Raw genomic sequence first — 21417 nt, forward strand, 5'->3', positions numbered from 1 at the left:
TTTTCAAATGAAATTAGGATTATACCATTAAGAAATCGCCTATAAAATTGTTCAGTAGTTTTTCAAAGGGGAAAAAAATCTGTACATGTTGCAAGCCTAGAAGAAACTAATGAACAAAGCATCCCTGGCCAGCATAAATGTTATGCACATGTCATTCTTTAATTTTACCCTTGAAAAAATGTTTAATAATAAATTGTTGTGTATAAATTATAGTTGCTCTTGATAGTTTGAATTTAAATTTTTACCCACTCCATCTCACCATTAACGCCTAGAGTTAGCCTAAGTAATACTATCTTCAATCCTTAGTATGAACCAGCTTTGAAAAGAAATAAATAATCTTTATTGTAATTTATTTGATGAAATATTAGGGTTAATATGCAATTTAAAACATTAAACTATAGGTTGGAGATGATTTAATTCTAAATTTTTAAAATGTGCATTCTGAACTTTTAACAATCAAAATTAAAGCAATTTCGCTTCTACCGTTAATTTTTAATAAACTTCTGTCAAACTCATTTGCAAAAAATTATACTTTAGGCCCTAATTTGACAGGCATTTGTTGAAATTTAATAGTAGGAATAAAATTGCTCCAATTTTAATTGTTTAGAGTTTAGAATACACATTTTTAAAAGTTTAAGGTTAAAATTGCTCCTCGACCTATAGTTTAGAATTCAAATACATGTTAACCCATAGTAATATTAGAAATTTTTCAAGATATGAGAAGAAGGAATGAAAAAAAAATGAAAAGGATGATGATGATGCTGATGATGATGAAACTATATAAAAAAAAGGTTGTAAATTGTAATAATGAGTAAAGTAATTTTTGGTGGAAAGTATGGGGGGTATAAATGAGACAATGTTAAAGTTGATTATTTTTATCTACTGGGTGGAGTTTTGATAGGCTATTAGTGATTTAATGGTAACAATGAGAGCGTAACATATATTTTACTATAAGCGCATTTTTATATTTTTTTTCTTGGTTTTCTTTGGCACAACGGACTCTCATAATAATATCAGTGAAAAAATATTATTATTTCCTAAAAAAAATCTAAAATAGATTTCTCTTCATATATTTTTTTCTTTTTCTCTTTATTTATCATAAAGCATTAGATTCTGTTTTATGAATTTTCACTTTTATCAATCAATTCAAACAAAAAAACTTAACACACTCCTACAAAACCTTTTTAAAAATTGATATAATATGCAAAATAAATTTTTTTCTGTCACTATTAAATTATTATTGATTAGAACATGTTTTTTTAAATTAAAAAAGAATTAATATATAATTTGAACCCTGAATTATAATTTAGGGATGATTTGAACCTTAAACTTTTAAATAAGTGCATTATAAATTCTAAACAATTAAAGTTAGGGGCAATTTTATTATTGCTATTAACTTTCAACAAACTTATGTCAAATGAAGTTTAAAGTATAATTTTCTTCAAATAAATTTAACAAATATTTGTTGAAAGCTAACGATAGAGGCAAAATTATCACAATTTTAATTGTTTAAATTTTAAAATACACTTTTTTTAAAGACTAAAGTTCAAATTGCTCTTAAAGCTATATCTCAGAATTCAAATTGCATATTAACTCAAAATATTAATTAATTTTTTTAACATTATCCTATTTAAAGTGATCAGCTATGAAAAAGTTCATTTAAATACGATAAAATCATAAATTTATTTAATTTACAAACAAAACTAATGATATAACCATATTTTCTTAATTCCAACTAGATGATTAAAGATACTTTACAATATAATAGGAACTAAAGTAGTATACTCGTATTTTGCATGCAGTGCTCATTCACATCTCAGTCAGCCGGTTAAACATGATTACCGCTGAATCTGTTCGTCTATGATATTGCCATTCAAATAATGGAGATGAGGAAGAACAACAAAAATATAAAATAAAACACTGTAAATTGTATAAGTGATTAAATTTTATATAAAAATAAGCTTCGTATATCTTGCATGCCACCTGTGTATGCAGAAATAAATGACAAGAATAAAATCCTAAATTATGAAGATGCCGGATCACGACTTTCACTTTTGGCCCTCATGGGCACAGACGGGCTTTGTCAAGCATTCATGATACGTTATGTACACATATCAGCTATAGTAATGGTACACGCTGGACGTGAGATAGGTAAAAAGCGGAGGGCAAGATGAGAAAGTCTCCTTGTAAAACAGAAGATTGCGGCGCAGCAAAATGCTAAGCCTCCTTTAGGAATGACCAAACTTCACTTCTGGGAAGCAACAGAAAATTATTACATCCAGGCAAAGGCACCAAATAGGTAAAGAACTATCCCTCATATTAACGTTGCTGTTAAAAAGGAACCATGTGAAAAACCATCCTCTAGACTTTGTCAGTGCATCCAGGAAGATGAAAGAGAAAACCTGCCAGGCGCTGCCCCCATATTATGAAACTCGCTCATGCTGTAGGTGAAATGTAACACGACTAGCGGAAAAAAACTGTTGCAGGCATACTGATAGAGAATAACAAGCACAAGTTTGATTCGCAAAGTTGCTTTTGCCCTTAAATAATCTACCTTCATTTCAAAGCATTGAACAGTTAGAAATCAAATAGTTCTTGGGATTCCATTGGAGATGCCCAATATTGCAGCAGTGACTCCACAGTTAACCTTCGGGTTGCGCTAAGCATTGAGATGAAAAACCGACAACCATCAATTTTGTACTCTTCAAGAGGATTTCTATGTCCAAAACTCCTTACATTTACCTGTCAGAACTCTGAGATAAGCCCTTTGCTAATAAGAGATTAGAAAACTCAAAAGGGTCGGACAGGGCAAAAGGAAAATTTACCGCTGAACTGAGCCTATTCATGTTTACAAGATGATCTCTCCAGAAACAGTCCAGCGTTTTCACAAGAGCTGCTCTCTGCATATCACAAAAAATATAAATTAAACAAATAATATTTTTTTTTCAAAGAAGGAAATAGAAGTTGTAAAGGCAAACATACAAGACGTTGTAGGACTAGTGTTCCTAACCTAGGAAGTGATGACATAGACATGATATTGAAATGACATGGCGACATGACAAAATCTGAAGCGCCGCTTAGTGTCTTGTGTCTAATACAAAGGCCTTATGCACTTACAATCCTTTGCTGCAGTTTCCAACCAAAAAAAAAAAAAAAAAAACTTTGGCTGCAATTCTGCTGATATATTAATTGGTTAAAACACAATACTGGCACTACTGCAGCAAGTTGGCAATTTTAGTCTGTGTTCATTAATTAATAAATGATAACCAAACATCACCCGGACAAAATAATAGGCTAAAGTGCACCTTTAATTCTTTAACTTTATACAAAATTTTATTTCAATCTCTTAGTTTTATAAAATATTTTTTTAGTTTTTTAATTTGAATACTGTTAATTTCATCCACAAAAAATTCCTACATTTAACTTTTAAATATTAACAAAACATTTTTAAATGTTGACATATTAAGTTTAATTTTTTTAAAATAACAATGATTGTCACAAAAAATAATCATTTAAAATAAACCGTGTTAAAGTTAGAGGATTTTAAAAATGCTTTATAAAATTAAGGAAACAAACTGGAACTTTGTATAAAATTAGAAGACTAAAAATACAATTTAGCCCAACAAAAATAGCTGACCTCAATTTCCTGTACATGTCTCTCGCCATAACCAGACTCTTCAACAACATTTAAATATGAAGCAATTAAAAAATCTCCAAGGTACTTGCGAAGAAGATTACTGACTGTCCGAAAATTTCCCTCCCTACATTAGACACAACAGAGGTGGTGGGTAACTTGTGAATATATGTAAACTTCCTGTATCTACTGTGGAGCAATTAACTCACTCAATTAAATCATCAGAGCATATAGTAAGCCAACGTCTCAATGAAGATCCCTTCCGGCGAATTCCACGGAAAGCATTTGGAGGTGCTGGCAAATTTGGAAGAGAAAAGTTGACAATATCAACGGAACCCACATCATGCAATCGTTCAAGTGATTTCAGCAAAGTGTCTCCAGAAATCCCTGCAAAAGATTCTGCTATATTCTATTTGAGCTTATTATACTATAACAGTACATATCACTTCGCGCCAAAATCAGATAAAAGGAAGAATAATAAGCTTACCATGTAACACCTTTCCACCAATTGTCATAAACTCCTTAATAAGCTTACTCAAATTCCAACTACCTGGATGCTACAACACCCACACAAAACAATAAATTAAAGGAACTGGTGGATTGCAAAACATGTCATGCTAGAGGAAATCTTAGCCACCTTTTGTAGATCAACGTTACTGAAGACAATCTCATCCACCACAGCTTGCATGTACCTACAAGAAATTCTCTTTAAATTATAAGGGAGCCACTAAGTGTGGGATGGCAGTAACTAGTAAGAGGTTTGGGTAAACTGCAAAAAATTTTAGGCTCAAACCCATGCCGTTGTGTATCATTTAATAAGGAGGGAAGTGGGTGAGAAAAGAAGAAACAGTGGAAGGAAAATAAATACAACAATATGCCCTGACAACCAACAAAACTGGACAACAAAGATTATTCAAATGGATCTGGCGATATCCAGTGACATTCAGCTAAAAATGCTTGCCACACATTTTGTTTGTGGTTTGTGCGATATATCAATCAACATCAATGTTGCACATTAAGCAAAATTGAATGAGCATGAAAAGGGGAAGAACGGAAAATAGAAGATACACAATTCTAACTTGAGCAGAGTTGAATGCCAAGGAACTCGTTTAACTCCAAAACGAAACATGATACATCCTCATCCCACCAAATAAATGCTAATAATTCTACCGTCATTTTCCTGAATCACACTTGTTGCTTTATGCGACTAAAGTTTCATGCCCCATATGTCAAAACTATAAAAAAGGTTACAATTGTCAGTATGCTGGAGCCCCTGAAAGCAAGTTATCAAGTAAGATAGGCATCAAATTAGTCATCATGAATGAGAATTAAAAGGGACTCACTGGTATATTTGTTGGGAACAACTTTCAGCATCCCCTGTTAGAATTAACTGCCTAAGGTCATAAACATGCTTTCGTTGGACCTGACAGTAGAACAATTAGTAAAACAAATTAGTTTCTAAACGATCATTTTAAGACTTCTGAAAGACTAGAATGCATTCCATAAATTCAACTTCAGATGGATTAATGAATAATGCATGAAATATGTAATTTGTAAAACAAAGAAGAGGGTTAGCTTGGGTAGTTACAGAGGTTAGGGGCATTGGTTTATCCTATTAAAAGAAAGGAGGTCATGTGTAACTAGCTGACTTTAAATGTTAGTGAATTTCAGAATTCTCTCTTGGTCTCTGTTTCTCTTCTCTCATTCTTTCCCTCTCTGTTTCTCTAGCTTCCTCTCTCTTTTTTCCCCTTTCTTACCTATTCTTATTTATGTGCGGGCATTCTTCTTTACCATCCAGATAAATAGCAAAATCCCACAAAAGAGCAGGTGCCATTGCCACTAATTTTGTACTTTCACATGAAGAAAAAGGTAGATTTCACTTAACAGTGAAGATAATCCCCAACATCTAGTCTTCCATTCAAAAAGAAGCCAGGGAAGGATATTTATCCAAATTATACAAGATCCTCCCCGAGTTTCCACAAATCATGAATATGATGTAAGCCCTTTAGTCTGATCTATGAAGGATCAAAACATCAGCAAATACAGTCTAATGGTAAAAAACGACAAAAGTAGAGAAGATTTGAGTTCAATAGTCATAAATTAAAAGCAAGGCTAAACTTTGCATCTTTCTTGTTTCCCCTACAGAATTGGGAGTTTCTTGACCCCAAAAAAACTGTTGCTATAATTAACCAAAGTTTGCATAGGAATAAGGTTAAAATCTTCTCTTATGGAAAATACTCATAATTTCACTTTACTGCGTCACAGAAATCTAAATTTCAATAGCTGAAAATTGTTTCTAGACGGTAAATAACTATTTCAACTAGAGTATGTTTTGAAATATCTACTTGATGGAAACACACCTCTAATACTTCATCAAACTCAACTAGGCTCTTTCTCACACCAAAGAAGTACTTCTCTGCATTAATTTGCAGTGCCAAGAGCTAAAGAAATGATAACTCCAGTTAGTTGTTGGAAGATTATATTCAACAAGTGCAACATACAATAAACGAATAAATATTTTTAGGAAAAGAGGTCTGGGAAAAGAAAACATAACAATAGATGGGAAAAAAACAACGTCCAAATCAATCAAAAGGCAAAATATATAAATCGTGACCTGCTTGACAATGGCATCACCCTCAATTGGCATATCTTCATCATTTGTAATCTTTGATATAAGTCTCACTGCCCATTCAGTATCAAAATTGAACTTCTGAAACATTTCATCCTGCAAGCTATTTTGTGATGATATAGTGTGAGAGTTGGCTGGCTATCCTTGTTTTGCAAACCACACCTTACTCTCAGTCCCTCCCACCATTGAATTGATGGGAGTAAACAATAATTGAGGAAATAAAAAAAGATACAATTACAGTCATATCTTAAACTAAAACAATAGCAGAGAACGAGGTAGAACCCCAATTCAAAGATTTACCTCAACGACAAATTATACTCAAGGCAATAAATAGTTTCTAGCTTGCTGCAATTCTGTTTGTATTTGAGAAGAAACTTTAAATGCGCATAAACAACTCTAAATTCTACATTGACCTTGCAGTTCCATAAAATCGATATTCACACTATAGGGATGATGTTTCTTGATAGCTACAAGTAGACTTATCCATATTAACTACTCAATGCTAATATACAACATTGTATCGTAACCAAACTGCTTCCCTTTATTCCAATACTTGTACTGCCAAAAGTACCCCAGTGTAAAGGAATAATTTGATCGACCACAAATTGTATTATGTCATCCTATCAGAAGTGGGTAAGATGACAAAGTACTGAACAGCTAGGCTCGAAAAAATATCCAATAGCAGTATAGCCACTTAAATGGACCAAAAAATCCAGTTTTTGTATTAACACAAATTTGTTTTTGATCATTTATTTCAGTAAATAAGAAGAGGGAGAATTACAGTAAAGATAAAGAGCAAACTATCCCTTTTTACTGAGATTACAATAATATTTTGTGAAAAAAAAGGGCCTAAACAAGATAATCAATGTGAATGAGAGGACATGACAGGTTGAAACATTTAGACAAGGTTCTGAGGAACAAAAATTCTTATACGGCATGCCAGTAAAAAGCTTCAAAGTCCTAGCTTGGTCTAGAGTTGTGACAACTACCAAGAAGATATATCAAAATCACGTAGTAGTAGTAATATACTACCTGACCATAAATCGTGTTGATCCAGGATCCCCCTGCCTTCCAGCTCTGCCACGGAGCTGGAGAAAAGATTATCATAAATGAATTAAAACCATATGTAACTAAAATTCATGAAGCCACGAGTCCATGGCACACACTGAAAGCTCAAAAGAATCATTGCAACCACTTAGATTATCACTATGTTTAAATACCCACCTGGTTGTCAATTCTTCGGGACTCGTGCAAAGATGTACCAATTACATGAAGGCCCCCAAGTCTTTTCACCTCAGATCCTTCATTCAAACAGTGCTTTTCACAATCCTCCAAAACTGACAAATAAGCAAGTGCTACCGCTGGACCAAGAGGATAGATCTCAAACTCTTCATTTGCAAGCTTTTCCAACTCATCCAAATTATATGACTGACTCATTTCAATAGCCTCAGAGATGAAAGATTTTGCCTTCTGATATGTCCAGCTTTTGACTTCGCTTTTGGATGCATATTTAGCTGAATAATCATGTTGCAAAGAATATTACATTTGAGTTCATTTATATAATAATGACGACTAAAAGGAACCAAACTTCAAAATCGAAAAAAATAAACGAATAGAATCCCAGACCCATTAAGGCTGTCTTGGCCAATAAAGCCAGTGATGATGATCCAACCTTTATATTTGGAAGCACCTGTACAAAAAAGTTTCATTAATTAAGACATAAACTCCAGAAAAATACTAATTAATATAGAAGTATTGAAATTCAGGGTTTACTAATTCTCTGCACTTATTATATTGAACAACAATCATGTGCAAATGTAGAAGTTGGCACATACTCAAAACTAAAAGACAATGTTAATCCTAACCTAATCATAACAGAACACAAACTAATCTTAATTTTAACCACAACAAAACATCTAAATTAGTTCTAAAAGTGAAGAAGTGTTCTTCAAACATAACAAAAAATAAACCTCAATCAAAACAGAACAAATAAAATATGCGAAAACAACTTGATTGAAATAAACGTATTTTCCAACAAGTAACCAAAGGGATTACCTTTTGTGAAATTGCCTCCCCAACAAGTTCAACATTAGAAGCTTCTGGTGTCAAAAATGAAAGTAAGCTGTCCTCTATAATTTCTCTGGCGAGCATCTATGCAAGGGGGAAAGAGTAGGCAGTCACATCCAAGACAAAACTCATGCCAAAGTGACACTTCAAACCAGATATATCATATCGTAGAAGATATGCAAATGCTTTTATGATTTAAGATGTCTGAAAAAATATGCTAGTATATATAGTTCACAAAGAACACTAGCCACAAATAACTCATCTCACTGGGACACCTACTTTTGGATTTCCACCAAGGATTATATCGGTGCCCCTGCCTGCCATATTTGTAGAGATTGTAATGGCATTTTTACGTCCTGCCTGTGCAACAATCTCAGCTTCTCTTGCAGCATACTGATTTTTTTAAGAGGCAAAAAAGGGAACCAAAATGATGAGAGAGGAATAATAAAAAATTATCTGGTAAGTCAAATGACAATGACAGAGAGCATTTGAATTCAAGGATACCAGATAATTGTACCCCACATACCTTAGGTCGAGCATTCAGGACATTATGGGGAATATTCCATTCCTTAAGCAAACCAGACAATAGTTCAGAATTTTCTACACTGCATTAAGAAAGAAGCTTGTATGCAATTATCCTCTCAACAAAAGCTCAGTACAAAGTTGAGGTGTAAATACAATAAATATCCAAAGATCCCATATGGTCAAGTAAAACATCAGAAGTCAAGATTTCATCATATGATCAAAATAATAAATAAATAACTAGAGATGAGGGTGTGGGACCAGAAGATATGATGTGCCAAAAAAAAAAGGCTTTTAACTAGCAAAAAAATAAATAAAAATATGATATAAATCAGATTTTGCAATTCATACCCAGCAGAAATGCCATAATGTCAGGACATAATCATTAAAACCTAAGGGATGCAAAGCCACAAAGGCCACTTTCTTCCACAATGTAACATCAAATAGACAGCAATATTTAAAACTATCGCAAATTATACCACCATTAATCATTTTAAAATTTAACTTCCCTTCAATTGATTCAATTTCCACCCAATGAGAATATGGCAACTTCAAAAAAAATAGAATTACAAATTCTGGCCTGCTTAATACTGATGTATGTATATAATGAAACATGTATGTTGATAGCTCAAATTAAATATATAATACATTATAAGAGCCAGCTTCAAATAATTTTTTTATAAAAAAGAAATATTATCAGAGAGAAGAAAGAAAGAGGATAAATCTAAAGGTATAAGGTATCAAGATAAGGTATCCTCATGTAATTTTATCAAAACAAAACACCTCAATCCCAATACATATCTATCATGATTTTCAAACACCCAAAAAAAGGAGCATATTTTGCTCACAATGAATGAATAAATCCTATCAATATTAGGAGCTGTTGTTTAATCTCCTCGTTTCCGTTCTGACTTCCCCCAGAAACAATGCATTGCTTAGATGAGAAAATGCCATTTATTATTATGAAAAAGAAGAAAGAAAATGCCATTTATATGATAAAATAAATCAACAGGCAACTAACAAAATTTACCTAGTTGTCCCAACTAAGACTGGACGACCTTGTCTGAACATATAATCAACTTCACGGCGAACCTGCTCCCATTTCCCCCGAGCAGTCTTAAATGATAAATAAGAGAAGCATTAAATACTTAGAAAAAAGTATAGTATATTAAGGGAAAATTAAATTATATAAAAAAGTAGCAATTACAAATAAACAATGACCTACAGCAAAAGCTTGGATAGGTAAATCCTTTCGCATGTTAGGGAGATTAGTGGGCACTTCGATGACTGGCATTTGAAACATTTTTAAAAACTCTTTCTCCTGCAATGATATATAAAATTATTCTTTTCAAGAATACATCATTTCACATTTAGAATGGAAATTGCAAATTAACCATTCAAATTTAACAACAGAACAATATAGTATCTTTACTTCTGTTTTTGCAGTTCCGGTCATTCCTGACAACTTTGGATAGAGTTTAAATAATGATTGGTATGTGATCTGTGCGACAACAACTGAATCTGCCTGTACAGGGAGATAATAGTGAAACTCAGAATCAGACAAATATTGATCACAGGCGTCATAGAACAAATGAGAAGAGACAAGAACAGTGTATACCTGAATCTTTAGACCTTCCTTTGCCTCTACAGCCTGGTGAATCCCCTCAGACCATCTCCTTTTCTCTTCAACTCTTCCTGTCAGCTGAAAATTTGCATCAATTATGTTCATCATGTGACCAGATTCATATAGAAGCATCAGCAATAGAATGGTAGTCATTAACTACTAAAATTAGGGTCGTACACTGCTAGTGGATACACAAGAAATCAAACGTCATAGATTAAACTTTTTGCCAACAAGAACACTCTGCACGAGAGTTCAGTGTTTAGATCTTAACAAAATTTTGGAAAACCCACATTATAATTGGTGCAGAACACTAGTTTATTTCACTTCTAAATGGCACTAACAGTACATAAAAATACAACATCAATAGAAAGTTAAGAAAAGGAGAACATCATTATTACAAAAGAGGAGGGGGGGAGAACATGATAAGCCACAATGCACGATGTATGCATAAAAATGCCTTACTTCGAAAACATGAAGAAACCTTTAGAAAAATACCTCATTGATAATTAAGGCCTTCCCATCTCTGACTATGTATTGCACATCTCGGCGATAGAATTCTTTAGCTTTCAAAGCATTCATCACAAATCTGCAGTAACTCACCGCTTACTACCATGCATACATGAAAACATAAAATAAATGTGCCACTAATTAAACCAGAACAGATCCAGTACTTTTGGCCCAAAAATTTTCTGTGATCACTCAAAATCAAATGAAGCAAAAAGGAACGAGCAAATTCTACTTATTCTAGATTTAGTATTATACCACTTCATCCAAGAAAATAAAAAAGTTTAGAGAGAAATAGAAAAACAATCAATTAAGAGAGGATTACCTATGTTCCCAGAGAAAGCAATAGAATTGTGATAGGAACCAACGTCCCTTGTTGGTTTATTCTAGGAAGAGACGTGGCAGTCCTATGTGATGTTGTTTATGTTTTATGGCTTTTATTTTAGTTTTCAGTTATTTGCTGTTATTTTTGGTTTCTTAAGGATAAGCCAAGGTGGTTATAGTTAGTTATTGTGTCTTGTTCTAAATATTCTCTCATGTAACTCTTGGGATATGAAATGAAGTATTATTCAGACATATTTGGAAATACTCCTAACTTGTTATGTTTAGATTCTGATTCTAGAAGAACACCCTTACTCTTCTCAACCTTTTCTTCTTCCCCTTACCAATTTCTACTCATTCTTTTTCAAGATTCTACCAAATTGCAAAACAGGCAAACAAGTGCTATGAACAGTATTTACCTAATAACTAAAGACATCCAGCTTATATGTATATTTACCTAGCCCAGGGGTCATTTTCATCCCAAAGGTCATTTGTTTCAAGAGCCATTTCAGCAAGAGCAATTCCTTCCTCAGTCAACTCGACAGAATTATCTTTAAGCTCCACATTATAATGCTGTCATCAAAATCAGTGCAGATAACTATTTTCTCAGTTTTACAGTCCTTAAAACCACATATGAAAAATATTGCAAGAAATCGTACTCACAATTCCCCGTAAAAGCAGTTCGGCCACTTTTGCAGCAACAGGGTATCGTGCAGCATCTTTACTAGCCTGTGATACAGATATGGCAGCTAGAATCAACCTATCATTGAGCTCCCTCCATCAAAATGATCATTTAAACAACACCAACCTTGATAGATGTTAAAGAAATTGATGGGCAACAACGCTAAATATAAAGTTAATTACCTCACCACTAATTAACAAAGGATTTCTTCCTTCATCTATCAGGACAGAGTCTACTTCATCAACAATTGCAAAATGAAATGGCTTTGGCCTGTTTTCAGACAGAATACTCACAATTATTCCTTTAGCATTCAAAATATATATTAACTGACTGCCCAAGTAATATACACTACCATCTCATCACAAGTTGTCCGCTACTTCCAGCAAGATTATCTCGTAGGTAGTCAAAGCCAAGTTCCTGGGGGAAGAAGCAGGAAAAATAAAAAAGTAAATAAATCAAGTGGAAAAATAAATAACAAGTAAAATGACAACATAAGAAACAAATGAATAATGTAATTACCGAATTGTTGGTGTATGTTATATCACATCTATAATAAGATCTCCGCTCTTCAGCAGTCATCCCCCTCTGCTTGAAAAGATCAGATAATGAAATTTAAAAGTAAGCCATGCTACGATTGTTCATTTAGTAAGATTCTCGTTTACGTTCATTGCTACAGAAATAATAAATATTATTGAAAATCAAAACAGGTTCGTCCATAATTTGTACTGTTTCGCGTTTGCCAGAAGGCTTGTCCATACATTAAATCATTTAAACAAAAGCTTTATTGCAGCCTGCCACCAGACTAACTTTATTAACCTGGTAGTCTTGATTACCTGAATAAGACCCACAGAAAGACCTAAGAATCGATGAATACGACCCATCCATTCAGCATCACGTTGAGCTAAATAATCATTGACAGTTACCACTGCAACGAAAGAGATGGAGAGAGAGAGAGCAAATGAAGAAGCAGGTCCAGTTTTTCTTGTCAAGCATTGAATAGCTGCACCTAAAAAAATACTAGACATGTCAAATTTCAACGCCAACAATGCATACCATGGACACCCTCGCCAGTCAAGGCATTAAGATATGCCGCTAAGGTGGAAACTAATGTTTTTCCCTCCCCCGTTTTCATTTCGGCAATGGACCCATCATGAAGCACCGCTCCACCAATAATCTAGCGAAAAAAATATGCACCGCTGAAACAACTCAGATACCACTGCTCATATCTATGCAAAACATTCGACCAAGTGAGACAGAAACCTGGACATCAAAATGGCGCATTCCAAGTTTTCTTCTTGCAGCTTCACGAACAACGGCAAATGCTTCTGAAAGATTACATTGAATAAAAAAAAAATGACATTGAAACATCGAACTCCGACCAAACCATTTGAGTTAAGACGCGAACCAGCTTGAATATCAGCAAGCGAATCCCCTTGCTTAAGCCGGAGCCGGAACTCCTGGGTTTTCGCAGTCAACTGCGGGCGACAATAATTCGTTTTAAATCCAGGCTAAGTATACAGAGGTGATCATCTTCATGATGAAATTTACAACCTGCTCATCAGAGAGTCTCTGCATCAGCGGCTCAAAGGCATTGACCGAGTCCACCAGACGATAGTAGTCGCAAACAACCCAGTAGTTCAAGCTCGCGTAATCGTTGATAGTTCTTTTAATGCGGCCAATGTTCTCCTGAAACAATATACAATCATCACTTAAGCACAATAACAAACAAGTAGTGGGCAGATAGAGCACATGACTACACCTTCACAGACGCAACAACAGGCGTGCACCTGCCACAACGTCGAGGCAGCCGACGCCAGGGGTAAACAGAAGAAGATGGTACAATAAAGGTGGCATTGCCATTTAAGAGAGTTGCTCTCGGAAGAGGTTTTATAGCAAAAAAGTACGAATTTGAGAGCGCAGGCACAGTGGCCATAGCAGTGCTCCGCTTTTACCTGACCTAAACTTGAACAAGGGGAAGAGATTAAACAGAGCTTTGAATCATTAAATGTGCCAGTTGATAACTAAAATGTCTGACACCGGTTCAGAACGGGCCTGGAGAGCGAAGACCGAAGAAGGAAAGGAAAGAACAATTTGCTGGACGGGCAAGACATGTTACGCCGGACGACGCCATCGGGTCACCCTCAAGAAGCAACAATTTCAGGTTAGACGACGCAAATTCCATCGCTCATTTTCATATTCATATTCATAGTTTATAAATAACAATATTTTTTAGCCTATTGATACAAGATTAGACGGTTCAAATGAAATTTTGCCCCAAAAAAATATGGTAAAAATGAAATAATGTTAAAGAAAATGAGATTCAAATTGTCTTAAATGAAACCTAGAAATAAATGGTGCTACTTGATTGAATTTTTTTTCATTTATTAAAATTATAATTATAAATATAGATGACCATTTCTTAGGTGAAAACTTATGCAATATTTAGTAAAAAAATTATTTTTCAACAAAAGAGAAATATATTTAAAAAATAAATACATTTTCATTTCTTTTTTAAAAATAATTTTCTACTTAATAATCATTACATTAATATTTTAAAAATATTTTCAGCGTTGTAAGATACAAACACAAACATAGATATGCTTGTATATTATTATTATTATTATTATTATTAAGTTAACTTTCACGCATCTAGAGAATTTTTAAATTTTTAAAATTATTTGATTAAATTATTTTAATAATTTAAAAACTTCACGCTATGTTTAAAATGTATTAATACAATAGTAACCAAAAATATATTAATAAAATAGTTTAAAAGTTTTTTTTTTTGCCGAAAATAAAATAGTTTAAAAGATCGAACACCTGCTAAAACTACGTTCGTTCTTTAAAATTCTCCCTCGATTAAGGCGTTAGGGGAGAACAGGCATCCACGGAGGCGCGCAACTTAATTAGATTGAGGATGGGGGCCGTAGCCTTAAAAAGAACAAAAAGGGCCTGAGGATGGGCCGCTGCCCCAGCAATTATTTTTACATACATTTTTTGACAACTGTGCAAATGGACATCAAATTTCATATTATGGCCCATTCTTCTCCCATTTGGGAACGCGCTGATTATTAAAATTTAAAATCAATTATCCAAATTAGATAAAAAACACGCCCTGACGCCCCCATTTTCGGTCTACTGTCTGTCCATCATTCATTCACATAGAAAGGAAGCTGGTAGCCCATACGGATTCCAGAGATTAGATTTGAGAGACTTTGAGTGTGTTTCGATCTTCGGAGAGGTTGAGATTCAGAGATCGCGATTTCGAGCGAGATGAGGAATAGAGAAAACAAACACAGCGCGAGATTAAAAAAAAACTAGTTCAGAAAAAAATCTCCAATAGATAAATCGTGAAACATAAAGCAAGTAAACATGGAACTCAGAAATTGCATTTATCTCTAATTATATACAAAAAGGAGCTTACAATGCATAAAATTACATACAAAAAGGAGAAAAAGAGATGCGCAAATATTTGTTGTAATTTTTATGCATTCCTTGGGGGAAAAATTAAACACTCATGTACTTAAAGTAATTTTTCCTAATCAAATTAGAATGAGTGCATTTTATTTTATTTTATTTTTCTTTTTGCCAAAAATATTAATAACAAGAATTAGCGGTGAGTAATGCGTGTAAAAACCACCTGTCCTAATTTGATTAAAATTACCTTAAGCATATAAGATTAACTACCTAAACTTTCTCCTTGATAAAAAACCATGGAATGATAGATATCAAGTAAAAGAGGCAAGGAGTTTGCTTCACCAGTCATTGATTTCTTCAGTGTTGCAGCTGGAATACCATCTTTTATTGAATGGAAAAAAGAGGGGATACTTTGAGATTGAGAGGAAGCCAACCTAGCAGGAGGGTTAGGACTTGGGAGCGCCAGTAACAGCACTAGTTCTTGAACTTAACAACAATGGGGCATCTCTTCCCCCCACCATTCTTGTTTCTTGTAAGCCAGTCAATTCTAGCTCCACTCAAACAGATTATTAACACCTAAAGGGGGAGGGGGACATGAGAATTAGCATGGATTTGACTCGAATGCGACTCAACGAAGCCAATGTGAAAAACTGATTAGTTAGAAATAGAACCATACCTCGTGAAACACTACCGATTCCAGTGATAAACCTGGAGGAATCAAACAACAAATTATGCCAGCCAAGCGTTGATAATTCAAATGCATAAACAACAACGAATTAAGAGTGATGACAAGTAAAATAACCATAAACTCAAAAATCATTTTTAGAGTTTTGGTTTAATTGCTAAAAGTGCGACGCAAAAATTTTTGTGGCATCTTTACAATGCTTACACTAAAGATTTACTAACAAGTTTAAAATAATTCGAAGGTAAATATTGAAGATCAGACCACACTACATCTACAATCTACAAGTGTATCAAAGATTGATATTACAAAATGATGGTGAAATTGAGGAAGGTGCTACACATAGGATACAAACTAGTTTGGCTCAAGTGGAGAAAGGCATCAGAAGTTCTTTGTAATTTCAAAGTGCCTAAAAAATTTAGAAGTTTTATCAAACTGATGTAAAGCAAAATGATATTAAATGCGAGTAAATGTTAACCATTAAAGGGACAATAAAAACAATATTGGGTGATAGAGATGAGGAAGTTAAAATAGACGTGTAATCTTACAAGAGAAGACAAGATCTGTAATAATTATATATGAGGAAAAGTTCATGTAACATCTATCAAGAGAAAATAGTGGAAAACTTTCAGAAATATTCAAGTAGAACCAAATGAAAAAATGACAACATGAAACATCTGTCATCAATAGAGCCAAATTTCTGACATCACACGGCACTCACTTTACAGCCAATAATAGCGTTTGCATCAGAAAAGTGCAAACTGACATTATTTCAGGTTGCTTGGCTTGAAAAAATAGTAAATCTCCGTTAGTGAGGTGAGACTTACTGCATCACTAGAAATGAACACAATAGCTAAAAATATAAACTTCAAGATAACCAATCTTCAATTTATGCATAACGCATCATCTAGAAGCTTCCTGTCTCATTAAAAAAAAGAAAGAAAGAAAAAGAGCTGAGGCCAGGTGACAAATAATTAGTAGATGATGTGACTTACCTTGACAGACTTATCAGCAAACCCAACAAATAGTTCTCCTTGCCAGCATAGCATAGCTGTTACAACAGAACTGCAAGGAATATATCCAACTGAATTGACAACCCATTGAAACTCATCTCCTGACAATTCCTACAGCAACTTCGATAATGAGCTTATATGCTGGTTGGAAAAAATTTATGAAATAAATATAAAAATGGAATACCAACAATTAATTTTCAAAACAATAAAAGAATTAACAGAGCAAACGGACTTTACATATATTTCGACACAAATAACAGAGCGCAATAGTACATGATTTTGCACCTGCACGGCTGTACCTGTATATTAACTTTTTTGTCCCAACCCCCTGTATAGAGGCAGTTCCCCTGAATACTAATAGCAAAAATGGCACCACTATGCAATGTTTTGGAGTTCATGAAGATGTCATTTCTCCAGACCTACATTAGCAAAGTATAAAACCAATATTACCCAGCAATGGAAGCCATGAGTTATGCCAAATGAGTGCCTGTATTAGTTTCAAGTGGTACACGATTCATCGATTCCAGGAAGTAAATACCTTTATGCATCCATTTTCATGAGACGCAACGAGAAGATGTCTGTCAACTGTGATAGACAGGACAGCTTTCATCTCTCCAGGCACATCTTCCCCCAGCACTGACAACAGGCTGTGATCAATAAGACTCCACAACCTAATGGTACCATCCCAACTACCACTATAAAGAACATCATCACATAATGCTAGTGTGGAGACTACAGATGTATGACCATTCATTGCGCACATTAGAGTTCCATCCTGGGAAAATGTACAGAAATCCATAAAATTCATTTCAAACAAATTTTTCTTTCCAGCTATAACATGAGATAACAATGCAAATCTCAAACTCACCTTCAATGACCAAGCTTTTATTGATTTATCACCACTACCAGTGTAAAGGCAAAGATTTCTTGAAACAACCATAGAATGGATCCCACTAAAACGCCAATCCTTCTGCTCATACCACTTTCTCAATGGGTGTTGCCCAAAAGGGGAAATTATTTCCCAGATAAATATACCCCCTCCGCTGTCACCACTTATGCACAAGGGCTCTTCTCCATCCACATAAGCCAGAGCCATGACTTTATTCTCATGACCTCTAAAGGTATGTAAATGAGAAAAGTCCTACATAATACAGAGAAATCACATTGGTAGAATAAAAGATAAAGAGCTCGTATCATAATAGCCTTTTTATTCCATGGCAACAACCACATAGCCCTTACAACTTTGTCATATTTATAAATCAATTAACGTTCTATGTTGCGTAGCAAGCATTTAAGTCAGTTATTGCAAGCTATCCCTGGGGATTAGGAAATTTAATAACCCAATGCAGCTCAAGGAGTTGTAAATTTGCTTATACAACTGAATCTTCATCACCGACAACAGCAACAATGGCATCCTCATAACAATATTATAAATGAGATTATTCCTCCAGCGGAATGTTATCACTTATCAGACGGTTGTGTTTTTGGAGTGTTACCTGCAATGACCATACATTGATGGTTTTATCAAACGAGGAGCTAAACAGAAATCCCCCTGCAAAACCAAGAACAAAGCCATTTAAATACAAATGTGTGTAATGGTTATGATCCACTCACAATCACCACAAACCCTGACAGATCAGGCACCGCTCAAGTGAAACACTAGCCTTCGCAAAGGTAAAGCAGACATGATGCAGACACTGATGAACTAAGCTTACAATATAGGTTTCAATGTTGCACCGTACCATAAAGTGCCAACAAGCACTTTCAAAGATTTTGAAACCATTTAAGGAAGGTGCCACGTTCTCAAAAGGAAACCCAGCAACACAGAGATTCAGGATTAATATTCATTGATAATTCAAGAGCACTGATAAGGCCTGGTTACACTGAAATTCAGAAGAAGATTGCAAAATAGGGAAATAGCTATGGAAATATTAATATAAGCGGTAAGATAACCAGACCCACTACAATGGCTGCAATAATAAAAAAGGCACAATAACAGAAATGCCAGGGAGGAGAGAAATTCCCAGAAGGTGGGACCAGTGAGAAACAACAGAATACATTCCACTCCCTTGTACGGACACACCATATCCTTAAATAATCACTATTCTTCAAAAACGAATGTTATATATATATATATATATATATAACACACTAAAATTAGGATCCATACCTCCAACAACCAATCCGGTGATACAATCAAGATGGCCTCTTAGATCTTTAACTTCAGTTATTTCCTTCGAGTGGCCCCCTACAAAATCTCCATCAGGTTTCTCCTTCCCGTCCTGAACAAAATTTGGTACACCACCATCTTCTTTGTCCTGCAACTCACACTCTCTCTGCAGTGTTGAGGATTGTCGGGGAAACTGACACAACTCCCCCAGAATCAAGCAGCAATTTGCGCTGTTTCTATCTATTGCAACCTCCAAGGTGCCAACAACATCAAATGGAGGTTTGATGAGCATATCCCAAATGCATTTTCTCACATCTGCCACATCTGGGCGATTTCCTGGATGTATTTTCAAACATTTGCTGAGAGTCTGCCTCAACAACAAATACTCTGATCCCAATTTATCTTCCAACAAGCAATCAATTCTCTCCGCCCAACAAATATAACTAGCTAAAAGGTCAAGGCCTTCCTTCTCCCCATTCATTTCCACTGCATACTGGGGGAGAGCATTTCCAAAAAGGAGGCGCAGCAGCACACAGCCCAATGACCATACATCAGAGCTATATCCAACGGGGTATCTTGTGCGCCCACTCTCTAGAGTAATAGTCTCCTTCAGCAATAATTCAAACAAACCCTCTGGGCTTATGACATCCTCATATTTAAAGACATGTTCAAAAATTGCTTCTTGCTTATATGTATTACTTGTGCCACCAGAGATAGCATCCATTAGATCAAAACGAACCTTCCTTCCCTTCTCTAATGCCTCATTCAAATTAAAATAAATGCCGTCGAGCTCATCAAAACAGAAGCAAGAAAGTCCAAAATATCCAGCAACCAAACCTTCAGTGTGCAGAGCAATCAAAGCTTCACAAATATTCAAACCTCTCATTGAAAAACTAACAAATCCATCTCTATTCAAAGCATCTCCAGCGAGACCGACAAACCCACTTTTCAACTCACTGAACTTCTCGGCAAGACTACCATTGTGTCTCTCACACACTAAATATAGATGACCATCTACTAAGTCGCTCCACAAGCCATAAGCATCACATATCCTATTCTGTTTCATGGACGCTTCGAGAAACAATGCTAACTCATGCCTCTGAACCTCTTTCATCCCTTCCAAACACATCATAATTCGAGCCTCATAGCTAAGCTTTAACTTAGAACGATTGATGGGCCGTAAAGAAGCAATCGGGGCAAGGCTCAGGCTCTGGTTTTTCTTCATGCAAACTCTACCGTTCAAAGAAAAAGTTGAAATGAATCGCCCTCGTAGAAGACGGCCAAGAGCAGGGCCATCGCGGCCAGGGGTTTCGGACTCAATTGAAACAACGTCGTGGGGGAGAATCCAATCCTTCCAGACGGCATAAAACTCGTCTGACCAGAACCGAGGACAAAATTCATAGTGATCATCACCGTTCTTTGCGGAATGATGCTTCGAATTCTGCGAGACATCAAAAGAAGTAGATGGGTGTTCAATACAGAGTCTGAGGAGGTCGATGTTCTTGGGAAGGGCGGAGGGGCCTTGCTGAGCGGAGTACTTGACGAGTTGTGTGCACGCAGGGCAGCGGATGGTGGTGGGATAACGCTGTGGAAGTTCAACAAGGCAGGCTTCACAAACCGAGTGGCCACAAGCAAGAACCCGAGGAATTGTATTATATTCGTTGTAGGTTTGAAGGCAAACGGGGCACTCCGGTAACTCCATCGGAACTAAGATTGTTCGCCGTCGCGGAGACTCAATTCTAAGCTATTAACGCCGGCGACGCTTTACACACGCGGTCCCCCCCCCCCCCACAAAAAAAAAAAAAAACTGGCCGCTGGTTTCCTCGACGGTCTATCCTTGGCGGCTTCACAGTTTGTTCGCGCCAACGTTAAACAACGTTTTTTGGCAAAATACGTCGTCGCCCTTCAACTTTTCTTTGCCTTCGATGGGAAATCTTGAGAGGGGAGGAAGGGGAGCCCTTGTTTGTTGAGTCACTTTAGTGTTCAATTTGAGGTTTTAAAAAAAAAATAAAAAAATAATAATTAAAAAGATGATAATTTTAAATTATCTTTGATGTTGAAAGATTACTCCTTTAATTTTATTCATAGGAGAAAGAGAAAAAAAATTTGACTTTATTTATAAAATATTTGTTAATTTTTAATATTTTTCTTT

General features: G+C 35.2%; 1 protein-coding gene across 4 annotated transcripts; it reads right to left on the minus strand.

The window, feature by feature from the left end:
• Window positions 1–1927: 1927 nt before the first annotated feature.
• Window positions 1928–21194, minus strand: LOC129294484 (protein translocase subunit SECA2, chloroplastic). Of its 4 annotated transcripts, XM_054932907.1 has the most exons (36): window positions 19266–21194; window positions 18592–18647; window positions 17964–18236; window positions 17634–17870; window positions 17395–17514; window positions 17078–17206; window positions 13535–13669; window positions 13389–13458; window positions 13244–13308; window positions 13037–13157; window positions 12817–12908; window positions 12503–12568; window positions 12336–12400; window positions 12166–12253; window positions 11965–12030; window positions 11759–11874; window positions 10972–11062; window positions 10471–10554; window positions 10285–10377; window positions 10078–10173; window positions 9883–9968; window positions 8857–8935; window positions 8610–8723; window positions 8319–8414; window positions 7890–7953; window positions 7488–7777; window positions 7296–7351; window positions 6249–6366; window positions 5995–6075; window positions 4978–5057; window positions 4272–4326; window positions 4122–4191; window positions 3844–4033; window positions 3638–3761; window positions 2826–2900; window positions 1928–2742 (listed from the first exon to the last, which is right to left on the minus strand). In XM_054932907.1, the coding sequence occupies exons 1-36, from the start codon at window positions 20965–20967 to the stop codon at window positions 2578–2580; spliced, it is 5508 nt and encodes a 1835-aa protein (XP_054788882.1). In that variant the 5' UTR covers window positions 20968–21194; the 3' UTR covers window positions 1928–2577. The 4 variants fall into 4 exon arrangements, with proteins under 4 accessions (XP_054788882.1, XP_054788881.1, XP_054788879.1 ...); XM_054932906.1 differs by lacking the exons at window positions 17078–17206; window positions 17395–17514; window positions 17634–17870; ... (1 more) ...; window positions 18592–18647; window positions 19266–21194 and adding an exon at window positions 13743–14168 and having other exon boundaries at window positions 3844–4021; XM_054932904.1 differs by lacking the exons at window positions 17078–17206; window positions 17395–17514; window positions 17634–17870; ... (1 more) ...; window positions 18592–18647; window positions 19266–21194 and adding an exon at window positions 13743–14168.
• Between the last annotated feature and the right edge of the window lie 223 nt (window positions 21195–21417).

This window comes from Prosopis cineraria, unplaced genomic scaffold (genome assembly GCF_029017545.1).
Source record: "Prosopis cineraria cultivar Desert tree isolate PC_DT_omini unplaced genomic scaffold, ASM2901754v1 PC15, whole genome shotgun sequence".
Lineage (NCBI taxonomy): Eukaryota > Viridiplantae > Streptophyta > Magnoliopsida > Fabales > Fabaceae > Prosopis > Prosopis cineraria.